We start from the raw sequence: 14605 nt of genomic DNA on the forward strand, positions 1-14605 counted from the left end.
TCGAGTTAGCCGAGATGCTCCACCGCATCGGCCGCTTCTCAGAGCATGACGATTCAACCTTAATTGCTACATGCAGGCTTCAATCATCTGAGTTTGTTTTACAGTGCTCAAAATGTTTGGAAACACTGCGCTTTCAACTGTCGTTCCAAATAAGGGGTTTGCTGAGTGAAGTTTTAACAGTATAATATTTTGAAGGCAAAGCTTTATTAGATGTCTAGGATTAGCTTTAGAACAGTCTTACATTGCCTCTGCCTTGTGAGACAAGATTAGTATTACACCCTATTTGCCTCTTCAAAAGATTCGTTTGGAGTGAATGATACAATGCGGTTCTGTTGTTTTGTCATAACAAAGTTGATAAAGCGTAAATGTGACAAGAATGTTAATCACACACAAACACTTGAGATATTTAAAGATTAAAAACTAAGTACCGAAGTTTTTTTCCAGCTAAATTAAAATGTTTGTGTCATGGTGCCGCAACACGCCATTATCGTATTCGCCACTATCAGCCTTTGGAAAACTTAGACAAGTCCGGCACTCAAAGAATAAATGGATTCCATTCCCTGGCACTGGGCTGGCTGCATGCATCATGACACATCATCTGGTGACGAAGATGGGGGCAGACAGACAACTGCCATCGACAGTGAAGGGTCAACGGAGCTACAAAGCTTTGGGGGGTATGTCGAAATTTTGGAAATCAGACGCCTACATGGAAGGCGGTGACGAGGACTTCAACTCATATATTGAGCAGTTCAAGCACTACTGGAAGGACAGCAGTGTCAAGAAGTCCGCCTTCATCACCGCCCTCGGAAAACACCCGTACAAAACCCTGAAGGATCTGCTGCTAGTGAAAAGACGGTGAGAGTGCAGGCGAGCTGGTGGTAGCCAATCATGTCGTATTACACCTGAGACTGCGGTGGAAGAAATCGGAGGAAATCGGAAGAACTTTCAGTAGAAGGAACAGACACAGAGAACGTCTCAAACTCAGCTAACTGGTTTTGGAGTTGCCCTTATTTGCCCTTATTTGCTGATAAGATTCTTCGGGAAACCAGCAAAGACAGAGTACTGTCCAAGGTACTGTAGTACAAGGAAAATGGATGACCTGCAAAGGCAAGCGGTGATGAGCTATTGCCATATTTTGCGAGACGTCATGAACTATCGCTTGAAAACGACTGCATCACTTGGGAAATCTTGTGGTCATGCCGAGTTCTCTGCAGCATTCTGTGTTGCTACTTTTACATGAGGAGCACCTAGGCGGAACTCGAACGCTTGCACGAAGCCACATCTGGTAGCCAAAGCAAACTGAGGACATTGAGCAAACTGTAAGGGAGTGTCCGGCTTGTCAGTTGACTCAGAACGTTGCGCCGTGCCTTCCCGTAACATCTTGGGGGCGGCCATCATGACGCTGGCAAAAGATCCACCTGGGCTTCGCGTACAGCAATCCTCAATGGTTGCTCGTGCTTGTGGATACATACTCTAGACGGGTCAAGGTTGTCTGCATGACTTCCACAACTGCTCAAAACCGTCGAAAAGTTGCACACCTTTTTGTCAGCTTTTGGACTACCAGAAGAAGTGCCGTATTTACTCGCATAATGAATACTTTTTTCCTTAAAAGATTGACCCATATTTGGAGGGTGTGTTGATTACGCGGGGTAAAATTTTTCATTTATTGACTTTGTGCAAATGTCATATTAGGTTGCATATTCAAATGTCATATTAGGTGCAAATGTCGTATTATCGGGTGGATCGGTGGCCAAGTGGGCCAGCACACACCAGCTCGGAGCACAGGGAGTGAAAGCTCCTGCTACAGAACCCAGGCGCCTGGGTTCAACCCCACCCCTGCCCGTTTCGATCTGGATGAGCATCATACCGGCGTGCGGTCGTGTATCACTACTTAAAGACCCCAGGCTAGCGGTTGTGCTCCGCACTGGCTAAATTCCTCATCACAGCCGGGAGGCTCGTCGCCTGTTGAGGTGGACCAAGTTCTAGGCTGTGTAAACATACACACAACCCAATTTTTTTTTTCATATTTGGTGTTGATCTGACACGGCAAGGTACTGTGGTACGTCTCCACTGATGGAGTCATACCCACGGCTGGTTGGGGGCGTGCCCCAGTAACCATGCTTTATAAATTGCAAACCTTTTTAGGGCGCTTTTGGCGCACCTTTTGTCGAAAGAAAAGTACCCTATGAAGCTCACTCAGCACGGAGAGCAATGCAACCATTCTTAGGCCTAAGCACTAACTTTCACGATTTCACTATCCGAAAGTGGACCACAGACGACGGCGTGTTTGTTGACATAAGTGCGTCCGATAGATGAAGAATGTCTGGGGCTAGGCAATTCCTTGACCCAAGCTTCAACAAGTGCGTGCGCCATTCGGTTTCACGGTTGATCACTTCCGCAACTATGCACTTGCAGCCATTACGAGAGCGGCTTGGCTTGACTTGGCCTGACTGCTTGGTGGCAAAAGAAAATTGGCTTAGTGAGTTGGACGCAATTCGGCTGCAAAACGCAACATTCTGGAGCCCTCTTCGACAAGCCTAGAAGACCGAAGACAACTAGAAATAACAGCACCGCAAGCATAAGTTTACGACAGCAGTCTCCCGGAAGCTACCCTGGCTTTTGCCCAAGGCCTCAGCGAGTTGTGCTAGAACACAGTGTCACCTGATCCAGTACCGCTTCGTTGAAGCACAAGAGTGTCGCGACAGCCGGAACGCTGGGGTTACAATTAAAACAGAAAGCGGCGAGGTGTTGTGTCATGGTGCACAACTTGCTCTTATCGTACATGGATAACAGCTGTTCGTAGCCCCTGAAAAACCTAGATAAGCGCGGCAGTGGGAGGATAAACGGATTCCGTTCCCTAGCACTTGGCTGGGTGCGTGTCTCATGACACATCAAAAATCTGTCCTAGAAGTGCAGTAACTCAAAATTGGGCTTTATAGAATTGTTCTTTTGGAAGAAATCCTGCTTTGCCTTGGTCATAATGGGACCTATGGAGGGCAAAGGGAGCCTGAATTTCTCGCCTGTGAATCTTTAGTATTAACATACTAACAAAATAACATCTAGGTGTGCTTTTTTAATGGCTGCACTGCTACAAAGACTTGTTCATAAAAGATGTTGGCAGCTGCATGCAGTTCTCAGCACAGCAGTAGATTATCTTATATTGGCACCCAGTTTTGGAGAGCATTGCTGTGCATCAACAACCATGTTACTGATCGTCGGTGTAGAGCTTAACGCAACCAAAGCTCCTCCCTTTTCCTTACATTTAATGTTACCGCAACTGAAAGCCTTCTGTGACCAACCCCCTTCCAGAACAAAATGGATGAGTTGAAATGAACCTGGTTCCTATGGCAGCAATCCCTCACTTTCAGAAATCGCTGGGTGGGTGGCTCTGATAGGGAATGCTAGCTGGCATATTTTCGTACCAAAAGCTCTAGAACCATGAATTCTTGCGGTGTTGTATTTCCTCAAGCCTAATCGGCTTGCCATAGTGGTAGCTGATGTGCCGGATACTGTGCATGCTGGTAATGTTACTAATCACCAGCTTATTCTCATAGTTGCACCGCTTAAATCAAATGCCTAAAAATGTGATGCACTCTTGGAGCAACGAGAGTTGAGGTCGGAGTGTGCAGATGGAGGATAAAGACAAAAAGAATATGGTTTTTCTTTGTGTAAGCTGCTCACAACAAAAAGATGTGTGGCCATTTCAAAAGTAGCCAAAAAGTTCACTCTCTGCTGCATGCGTGGCTGGCTGTAACTAATCTTAATTTTTTTCTCTGCTCTTGCCACCAACGGAGGAAAAAAGGTAAGCTGTATGTCGCATTCTGCACTAAAGGGAAGATTTCTTTGCGGCAGCATGGTACTACTGCATGTGTTTATGTCGCTGGGGCCTAACCTCTTTTCACCACCAAACTGCCTTCTAATGGAACCAAAATTTTAGTTCGCCTGCATGGTTATCCCACTGATAGTGCATACTATCTACCAGCAGAAAAAACCTGGAAAGGGAAATTTAATCAGCCTCGAAATATTGAAGTGTATAGCCATAACCTTACGAGAGTGAGAGGAATTCGAGGGGGATGTTACTTGATTGCATGTGCCCTTTGCCATGCACCTTCTGTTCAGAACACATCTTTTCAGTGCACCCGTAGCTCTATCAGCATTCCTTGAAACTCGCCTAGACATGGGCCGGGCTTGCAGGCTGAAGAGCTGGCGGAAGAGGGACGATCTGTTCAGCCCGAGGGCAAATGGCCCCGGCGGTTGAGTGCGTAACTCAGCCAAAAGTGTATCACTTTCATGAACACGAAACACTTATGGGCTTTAACTAGGCATGTGCAAATAGTGAATTTTGAGTTCGAAGCAAATGCAAATGGTTTTGGCCAAATATTCTCGAATCAAATGTTGAATAGTTCTAGGCCTTTCACCACTGCACCATGCTTAATGAAACGAAAACCCAGCTGGACTTGTGAAGGCTGTTCCAAAAATTTCACTTGGCCATTTCTAAGCTGAATTAATTTTAATCCAACTATATTTATGGACAGTGGCCTCAGAACGTTGTATGCCGATGCAGGGTTGGCAAGTAAACGACACGTTTGACATAAAATTAAGCCTAGAGAGATTCCCAGCTAGTATACCTAATTGATGTGATTTATAAATATTCTTACTATATACAATTTTTCAATTTTTTTTTTTTCAGTCACGATTGATGTTTTTTTTTAATGCGAAAGCATTAATTGTTTCATGGAGCGAGCTGACGTCATCAGTTTGAAGCACAAAAACGGCACATAGTTTTCTCGATCCTTCGGTTCCTTTGGCTGGCGTGCGTCGACGGGGCTCCCATTAGCCGCTGCGCTCGTCAGTTTCCACGACCGCTCACCCCATGGCGCTGCGTGTCCATCAGCGCGCCGTTGCTCCCTTGGGCACGGAGCGTACCCAGGGGAGCACACGCCGTACCCAGGGGAGCACACGCACTGACTGGCGACGAAAAGTGCGCAGCAGACGATAAAGGGAGCGGACGAGCGGCTTGCATGCTTTTGCATTCACAACCCATAAGAAATGCTTACGTGTACCTCAATTTTTTTTTTTTTTTTTTTTTTTTTTTTGTATTTAGCTGCGCATTTGCACCATTCTTGAAGCAGTGGGTTTGGTGGCAGAGCAGAGAACATTCTTTCATTCTGTCCTCAATAACCTAAACAGAAGGCAGGTGCATGCACAACAAGCATGCGGCATTTGTGGCACGCTTAGCACCAGTCGTTCCAGCACGAATTCTGCACTGTTTGCTCCAGACACGCAGCTGGCAGCTTGTTTACTTCCCTTTTTACACTCGTGACAACACTTGCACCTTGTGGTATTTTTGTGCAGTCCCTAGTCGGAGCTTTTCCATGTCATATAGGCAAAGTCTCCTGACCAGAAAGGTGTTGAAAGATACCGGTTCTACCAATCAGTTGGAAATCTTGCGAATATGAAGCGTGTTACGGTGCTTTTGAATTTGCACGACGTTCTCAACCAAAATGCCACACAGTCACCATTGTTGGCGGTTCTAAACATTCTTTTTTGACCGAGAGTTTACTGGAATTTCCGTAAAATATTCGGCAAAGACCCAGAAAAGTAGGGGAATTTGAAACAAATTATAATCCAGGGAGCCAGGATTATAACTTCGTCCCGATACACACTAGTCCGCCAGAGGATGTATAAACTAGTTTGATTTTTGGTCTGAGTGGAAGGCTAATCGAAGAGCTAGAATAATTTTGCTTTCTTCAAAACGTGGAGTAAAGCCGCTCCCACAAAAAAACACGAGAGCTCGTTGGAACGTGGTTCCGAGCCGCCCCCCAGCGTGACGCGAGCGCCCCGACTCGCAGACACCCGCAAGGCCGAGTACCAGGTGTAGCGCTGGCTGGGGGCCTGAGCCCTCCTCCCTGGTGGGGCCCTGAGCGGCCCCTGGCGAGCAGCCCCAGCGCCCAGCCGGGGCCCTTCCCGGACGACCTGAGCCCCGTGGCAGCGCCGGCCGACCGCTCCCTGCCCAGCACGGCCAGCGCCGCCTTCTCCAGCGTCCCGTCGCAAGAGCCCCCGCGGGGCTTCCGCCCCATCCACGCCCCGGCAGGCCCCCGTCGGCGGCCCCCCGAGCGGCCCCTGGCCACGAGCAGCCCTCCGGACGCCAGCTACACCCGCGAGCGCCTGCTGGGAGCGGTGCAGCGGGTGCGCTGCTCGGGGCGGGCCCTGCGCCACAGCGCCCCCGAGCTAGGGCCCGAGGCGAGCGTGAGCAGTGCCTCCTCGGGCCGGGGCAGCTCGGCCGCCCGAGGCGACTCGCTGCAGGGCGAGCGGCCCCCACCCCGGCTCGACCAGTCGGTGGACGAGAACTACGAGTTCGACCCCGCCCTTAGCCCCGGCGAGGAGGAGGATGCGGCCGAGCACGGCCTGAGCGACAGCGAGCTCTACGGCAGCTGGCACGCCGCCTGGGACAGCGCCGAGGCGCGCTGCGCCGCCCTCAAGCGGGAGTTCCTGCGGCGGCGGCGGCCCCTGGAGAGCGCCTGCTAGCCGTGCCAAAGACTCCTTCCTAGTCATGGAAGCAATAAGCCCTCAGGGACCCAGCTGAGCTCAAGCGGCAATGACAACCCTGTACAGACCCACCCCCGTGAGGGGGCTCCGTTCGAAGCCACTGCTGGCCCAGGAAGCCACTGCCTGCCCACAAACTGCCGGGGAAACGAGAGAAATGCAATTTTCGTGCGTGTCACTGACATAGTACAAGCTTTGTCCTCCGAGGTTGGGTTCCTTAGTAGCTCCCGCGCGTATTTCCGGATGTCCCGTCCGTTTGGCCGCGGAGGTCGCGAGGCGGGATCTACGCGCGATATGCATGTACATACCAAACACACGAGACACGGAGCTGTATAACGTTAGTCCCCAGAAGCACAGAATCGTAGACACCAAACTTATTTTACAGTCACACGTGTACCATAATACCCAACACACTCACACGCCACAGGTAACCGAGACGTAGGGGAACACGGTAGCTCTCTCTGTCCCGCACGTGCCCGGAGCGGGGGGGGACCGCTCCGGGTGCGGCCGCACATTCCAACCTCACAATAACGAGCTGCGTCTGCCTCCCGCCGTTCTGCAACGAGAGCCGTTCTCCTTTTTCTCATGCATCGAGGCTTTCGCAAAGTACGGGAGAGCCGTTGAGTTTGTATTTAAGTGTTTCCCGCCCGCAGCATTCATCGCTCAGACGTCGGTAGGCCACTTTGGAGTACTTGCGCTTTATTTATGAGATCCGTGCCCAGGATCTTTGGGGGTGTGCATGATTTGGGAGTATTTATTTGTGTTCTAGCGTGTCTTTTGTGCAGGCACATAGACTCGTTTGTGGCGCCTCGTCTAGGTGTGTCCTTTTAGGGCGGTAGCTGCTTGCCCCGCTCCTGCTCCGTACGCAAGATGGGTTCTTACGTGCGCGCAGTTTGATCTGTTTGTGGCATTTGTCAGCAGTGAAATCCTCTACTCTGCTGTTACAAAATAAACATGGTTTCTACACACCGCTTTGTCCAAACGCTTCGGCCAAGATGGGAGCAGAACAGTGATGGAGGGTGCTCGCTGCGACAACAATGTTTGATGCGACGAATTTGGATGAAACACCGCCGGTATGGTGCACGCTTTTCTGATGGCTTGAGGTGTTTAGACCGATGAGAGGTGTTCCTTGTTGAGCCAACCAGTTCTTTTCCATCGTCTCTTCAATTTGTTAAAAGGAATAGGGTTTTGTAGAGTATTGTACAAACACTACTTTGTGACGGCTTTATTTATTTTATTTTTTTCTTATACATACCACTGCCGGTCTGTGAGGCACCTCTTATTTGGCTCAAATGCCTGGCAGAACTAGTTTATTGGTGGGGCAAGGGACGGAGCATTTAAAATCTGTCGCGTCTGTAAGCATGGCGCCACAATTGACAGGGACGGTGGACAGAAACTGAGAGAAGAGTTTTAAATTAATAGACAACTGTAAATTCTGGAAGGTCTCTAAACAATTCAAGGTTTTTTCTAAAATCCTTTTTATCAACAAACACAATTTGCAAAATAACTACAGAAAGAAATGGGAGCATGCATACAGCACTACGCTAACATTTCTTAGTAGTGTCCCTCTTGCTCTCCTTTGGTTTTCACCAAGGTCTGTACATTTCAGTTGATGCTGCTTGTAGCACAGGTGAAGAAGGGACTCCTATAATCTGCTTAGAAATGCAGGTAGTCTCACAGATACTTGGAGTTTGTGTACAGACGCAGAAATTACTATCATGATTGGCGATAGCTTTGCTGCAGAGCACGCTCGCACTGCAGGGAAAGCCAACCTGCTCAAATGTGTGACCGCATCGTGTGCTCTCAAATTACTCTTCTTCAGAGAATGTCATTGCTAACATTCAGGATTGCTCTAGATTCATGCAGATATGCTGCGAGCAGTCTCACTGTTTTACATATGCTAAGCCATTCTCAAAAAGTAACTTATTTGCCTGGAGGTAGGCACTGCTTAGCTAGAGCATTGCACGGGCCTACTTTGCAACGCCCGGCCTGGGACTGCCAGCTCTTAGTCTTGCCCTACCCGGACCCACCCCGATGGGATGCCTACCTGTTCGAGCCCGGCCCAGTGAAGAGGCCGAGGCGTGCCTCATCTCGAAGCTGCCCTTGGAAGGTGTTGCTGCATTTGGTTTGCTTAGCTATTATTTGCATGGAACACGCTGTCAAAATGCTATGTTTCGGCACAAAAATGTGAATGCCAACTGGAGATTTTAATAGCACTTGTTCAAAAGATGAAACGTTTCGTGACATAGAGCACATACACGTCGCAGATTCTACGCAGTTCAGTATGAACTGAAGTTGCGATGGATTAAAGATGTTCAGTATCTATGTGTGTGCCGGTTTGCATTCGGCTTTTCCATTTCTTTCAAATTTAAACAATCATTGCGTGCACTTTCTTCTCATTGTTTTACAAAGTGTGCTACACCATTGCTCAAGCCCAGCATGGTCCCCGAAAGAATCCGTGCAACCCGGGCCCGGCCCGAAACCGGAAACGATTCGTACCACCTGGCTCGGGCTGCCCTGGCACCATGCAGAGCTCTGGCCTGAACCATGATCTTAAAAGACTATAGTATTTATAAATTATTCTACAAAAAACTTCAGCTCGGAGCAATGCTGAAAATATTGCAGTTTACGGCACTCATTCAGTTTGCAGACCAGCACAATTTTGCAGCTCTTTCCTATTTTTGTCTCGACATGACTAGTGGCATCGGAATGGGAGGGTGGAAAGGAGGGTGATCGGTATCCCAGATAATTCAGAAATTTCTAGCGAGGGGGAAGAGGGAGGAAATCCTTCGCCAACCTCCAGGCTTACCCAATCTACCAAGTACTTCCAACACCTCTGAACGTGACTCACTTTGGCAAGATATTGCCCCTTTCCAATTTCAGTTTGGATCATTGTTATCCTGGCACGCATTCCTGCAGTTACCATACTGTGTGATGCACGGTAAAGACCCCCAGGTCAGCAGTTCAAAATGTAAAATGGACAACAAAATTCTTCAACTGGACGTAGTAAGCCGACAAGCACAGATGGAGCATAGTCAAGTTCACCTGCACTTAACACTGCTTTCAAAGTACTTATTGATACAAGTGGTGGTGTTTTTGGAGGAACACAACAGCTTAAGACAAGATTAGTGCGAAAAACAAGTGGACTGGAACAGTTCTATTGAAAGCATGAATAAGTGTGTTTTCAATAAGTGCATCCAATCTATTTCTACTAGTCCCTTGTGCTATCTGGAATTCCTGTTGAACATGATTGTTCACGGTTGCATCCCTTAAAACAAAACGTTGGTATTTAATAGAAACTGCAAGATCTTTGCATATTGTACGGGGAAAGTTCAATGATGTCCTCGCTCTCCTGCTCTTACAATCTTCTTGTCCTTGGGCGACGACATATAGCAACCTTGTAGATCCGTTAACAAAGCCAAGTGGAACATTTTATGACTGGATCATTTTCCAAATTGGTGCAAGGGAAGGGTTCACTACGGTTGATTGAACACCATTTCATTGAAACATGTTTTAGAGAAGAGGGACTATTTTCGACGAATGTTTCGTTTCTCCAAAGAAGAAACTAAAGTGACTTTATCGCATCTGATTGGTTAGAGGCTCAAATGACGAAAGTTCCCACTTTCGTCATTTGAGCCTCTAGCCAATCGGATGCGATATCCTCACTTCTGTCACTTCCGTTTCTTTTTAGGAGAAACGAAACATTGGTCGAACATAGCCCCCCAGGTATGTTTTATCAAAGTTTGGTTTAGGAAAAGCGGAGCCTCAGTTTAAAGAAATACCGTTTGTCGAAAAAGGGACTCTGCTTAAAAAAAGGCTCCCCTACTTCACAATGATCACTGGGGCACACATTAACCCACCCGGCACCCCCGTTAATGCCGCTTGGCGGCGACGGTCTGCGACAGCTCATTACAAAAATGTTAACCGTGGCCGAATCTCTCATTGCCATTTTCTCTAAATTGCGCGTCTTTATAAGGCGATTCGATAAACTGGGGTTGGTAGAATGACGTTCACTAAAACTATCCTCTAAACTGCATGCCCTCTGCAAGGGAAGTTGGCTAGAATACGAGTGCCATGGGCACATCTGCTAGTTCCTGTAGGCTCCATCAAGCTTGTTATCTGGACTGAGCTGCGCAAGATCTGACTTTCGCCACTGCTACCACTAAATGTACTTGCCCTAACGAGTTTGTACAAAAATGCCTAGACTAGCACAAAAAAAAAAAAAGAAAAGGAAAAATCCTGTGCCCGTAATATCCTGAGATAGCCCATCAAAAATTGAAAACAAATCGGGTGAAAATAAAAAGGGCTAACTTTCCACGTTTGATCAAAAAAATTAAAAAAAAAAAAAAAATGCTAGTTTCATGTGACCCCCGAAACGTGCGATTGCAGGGACTCGGAGAGGTAATGAACCAGCTAGGTACGACTCTTTCCCAGTCGGCAATGTCCGCTTATCTCCCATCGTGGCCAAGTAACATCATTTCTGCTGAGGTCACCATTGGCCCAAAGGCCCCCTGCAATCACTATACTCCGTTCAGCTGAGACCGCGGTGGGAGCTATGTGCCCACTGGACCAGTCGGTTGCCTCCCTCTTATCGCCTGATTCGGCTCTCCGTGTGTGGGTATGGCCAGGAGCGTGATGACATGGCAAAAGAGAGGCCTATGACTGGTCCAACAAGTAGTAGCTCCCACCGCAGTCTCAAGTGGGCAACATCTTTTAGTGTTTTTGAAAAAATAGGTAATCGTGCTAAAAATAGGGGTGAATTATCTTTCAGGGGTGGGGACTCTCTGGGGATATTATGGGACTCTTATATCCATATTAGAGCAATTTTCAGCATGCTCACTCAGTTGTAGACATCCGAAATCCATTTTAGACAGTAATCTTTTTCATAAAAAAACTTGTACATCTTGTTGCTTAAAAAGCTTTCATATACATTTGGAGCAGTTTCTAGTTTGCTCTTGACATAAGAGAAAACGTGAGGGTATGGGTTAGTTGTTAAAGGCCTGCCATTTGTGCAACTGTGCACTTGGAGAAATGTTGTGTGCCTAATGGAAAGTGCTAAGAAGGACACTTGTTCATAACCATAAATGTGATGTTCCCATTATTCGTTCATTGGTCTTGAGCCTCACCACAAATGGTTAGTTAAGTTTTAATAGTTGAGTCAATACAGTTGGTTACTTTGAAGGTCCCACTGTTACGTCAGCAACCATGTTTCACAGCAGCAGTTTCTCGCCATAAGCAGAACTGGCATACATGTTCAGTCAGGATGCCACAGCAACGTGATGCACTCCATAACCATTCGCGGCAGTGCAGCCACGAGGGACTCTTCAAGGCTACTTCCCAAAGCTCATTATTGGAAGGTTAACTACATGGAACCTATCAGTCGCACAGAAGTACAGTGCAATTTTGCAACTGCTGGTAGCAGATGGCCAACGGTGCAGAAGATGACAAACACATTTTTCAAGCGTTTCTTTTTTTCTTATTCTACTTTTTTCAGACTGATCATTAGAAACCCCAGCAAGACTTTTTTTCTTGCAGTCGCAAAAAGTTAACTGTATCCATACCTATTTTTATGGCCTTGTGCGTCAGATACTTGGTGCTGACGAGTTTGCTGGAACCTGCCCGTTTTCTTTGTGGGCTGGTACACATGTAATATCAAGGTGGGACCAAGGCAAGCTTGGATCTTTGTGGAGCTGTTCACTGCAAAAGCAAACGAATGATGAGCTCTGCTTTCTGACAACATGCTGTCCGGCTCTAATGCGCGTTCTGTACCACATTCTTTTGGGGCACTGGCACACTACAGATGTAAACATTGCGAATATGTGATACAGAAGCGTCTATACAGTAGTGACGAGCATTTTCAGATTGTTCCTAGGGCACCCAACGAATGAGTGGCGTAGTGCCACGTGATTGGTTGCATCACCCTGATGAGTTGCCACGACATGTCGGTTTCAGGCCACCGCGATGAACACCACGAGCTTGGACGGAGCATTCCATGTCACACCTGTTTCCGCTTGGTGGCCACCTTCTCGGGTACTTGAGCCTGCATGTAGCGATGCAGGGTGGCGTTGTGCCTAGCCGAGAGCAGCACGTCGTCCACCGATACCGTCGCCCTCTTAGCGTGCTTGGCGAGGGCCTCGATATCCGCGGCGGTCCTAGCCGCGTGCTTCCAAACGAGTTCGGTGAGTGCGGCCACCACGGGCCGCCCGACGACGGTGCCTTCGGCCTGACCGACGGCTGACCCACCGTGTAGTGCACTGCAGCCTTGAGGCACATCTCGCGGCTAAGCCGATCTTCTCGGCTCATGCTTTTGTCTCTTATACAACGCAGGCTATTTCTACCACCACTACCAGTTTTAGTTCTGCCGAACTCAAATCAAATGTCAAATCCCGCTGTCTGTAAGGATGGCTTTGGCTTAGCTCGGGTTGGCTCTGAAAGGCATGCGCAGAGCGCGTACAGTGAGCTAGAGCGCGTGCCGTGGCGACAGTGTGACAGTGTTGCCATAAGGGTGCTACAGTCTACGCTCATTACAACAAACCTGGTTACAACAGACATTTGGATATAACATAGGGATTTGTGAAGTTTGGTCCGTTTTTCTCTACATACCATTGACTCCTTTTCATATCTGCATACAACATACTCCTAATCTTGGTCAAAATCAAGGTCTGTTATAACGAGCTTAGACTATGTCCACATTTGTGCATGCATTCAAATTTTTGTTGCATGCAATAAACATGTTTTTGACAATTGGAATGTTTTAGATTGACTGTACAAAGTATAAATTCAACATATTCAGAATTTTTTGGGTCGTACCTAGTAATCATCGAACTGAGAAAAATCCTACCGATTCTTCAGATTTAAGTAAGACCCCAAGAGTGCGTGACAGAGGGAACAATTCTCCGTGCCTCTAGTGTCTAGAAGATTTGAGTTTACTCTTACCCCGAGTGTCAAAAATAAGGAGGCCAAAATGACCATGCCCATATTTGGAAAGGAAGGCTGGGGAGGAGGAAACAGAGGGATTGCTCAAGAGGAGAGGAGGAAACATCCCTCTCGCTTCATCATTCCACCTGCTCCTTTCTTCCCAGCCTTCCCTTGCCCTGATCTCTTAACCTGTCATCGACACTAGTTAGTCTCGCCCTAGATCACTAGCAAACATTCTATGTCTAATGTTCGAGATGTCAAGTGTAGAAGATAAGGAGCTGAGCGTGGCTGTGTCGACTCGCAGAGAGCTGTCACGCTGGTGCATCATCGCTCGCTGCTGCCGCCGTCGACGCTTATCATTTCGTTTTTAGGCACAATTTCGCCGATTAAATCTTCATTTTCTGTTATGTGCTTGTCGATCTGTTTCCATCTGCGACAATATATAGGGTGTTTGAAATAACCAGGTTTGATCTAAAATGGGCCATAAAAATCGGCGCCTGCACGTAGCAATAAACTTTTTAATGCGAAAGCATCAACTGGGGGTCTCATAAAGCAAGCCGACGTCATCAGTTTGAAGCGTGAAAACGGCACCTAGTTTCCTTGATCCCAAAGGTCCCATTGGCTGGTGTGCGGCAACGAGGCTTCCATTGGCCGCTACGCCTGTCAGTTTCAACGACCACTGCATGTCCGTGCCGCCGGCGTGCCGGTAAAACTAATTGCCAACCCGCGCCGGTTAAAACAAACACGTTGGTGCGTGCTTGGAGGCTTCTGCTCGTCTCGCCGCCGACCAACATGCCGTCGCCTCCACCATCCACATCGTCGGCGGTGCTTCTGCTTGTCTCGCCGACGACGAACATGGCGCCGCCTCTAGCATCCACATCGTCACCGGTGCTCCTGCCACAACTCGAAAACATTGCTCGTGCCACAAAACTCAGTGGATCACTCGCGGCGTTTTATTGGCGAATTCACAACTCGTAAGAAGTGCTTAGGTGTCTTCCGAATTTGCTCTTTTGACAGAGGTGTATTTTGGAGGTCGGTTTTATCTTGTGAAATTGCAAAGCACAGCTCCCTTTCTGTAGAAAATAGGGCCAAATTCCTTGACAGGGTCAACGGCGATGCAGACAACAGAGTCGAGGGGCGG

The 14605-nt window shown here is 48.0% G+C and overlaps 2 protein-coding genes across 5 annotated transcripts in view; one reads left to right on the forward strand and one right to left on the reverse strand.

Annotated features, from left to right (window-relative positions):
• The window catches only part of LOC8032964 (protein turtle), a 54099-nt gene extending 46585 nt beyond the window's left edge, over window positions 1-7514 (forward strand). For all 4 annotated transcript variants that reach the window (XM_040209307.3, XM_040209308.3, XM_029966904.4 and 1 more), the window contains exon 17: window positions 5853-7514. In XM_040209307.3, coding sequence (XP_040065241.1) covers window positions 5853-6528 — 676 coding nt within the window. In that variant the 3' untranslated portion in view covers window positions 6529-7514. The remainder of the gene's footprint in view (window positions 1-5852) is intronic.
• A 4162-nt stretch (window positions 7515-11676) lies between these two features.
• Window positions 11677-12994, reverse strand: LOC8032963 (centromere protein S). Its single transcript, XM_002401917.5, is given in 2 exon segments — window positions 11677-12780; window positions 12783-12994. Coding segments are annotated over 2 exon segments (306 nt in total). The 5' UTR covers window positions 12850-12994; the 3' UTR covers window positions 11677-12541.
• Window positions 12995-14605: the final 1611 nt, after the last annotated feature.

Source organism: Ixodes scapularis, unplaced genomic scaffold (assembly GCF_016920785.2).
Source record: "Ixodes scapularis isolate PalLabHiFi unplaced genomic scaffold, ASM1692078v2 PGA_scaffold0__279_contigs__length_252992795, whole genome shotgun sequence".
In the NCBI taxonomy this organism is placed as follows: domain Eukaryota; kingdom Metazoa; phylum Arthropoda; class Arachnida; order Ixodida; family Ixodidae; genus Ixodes; species Ixodes scapularis.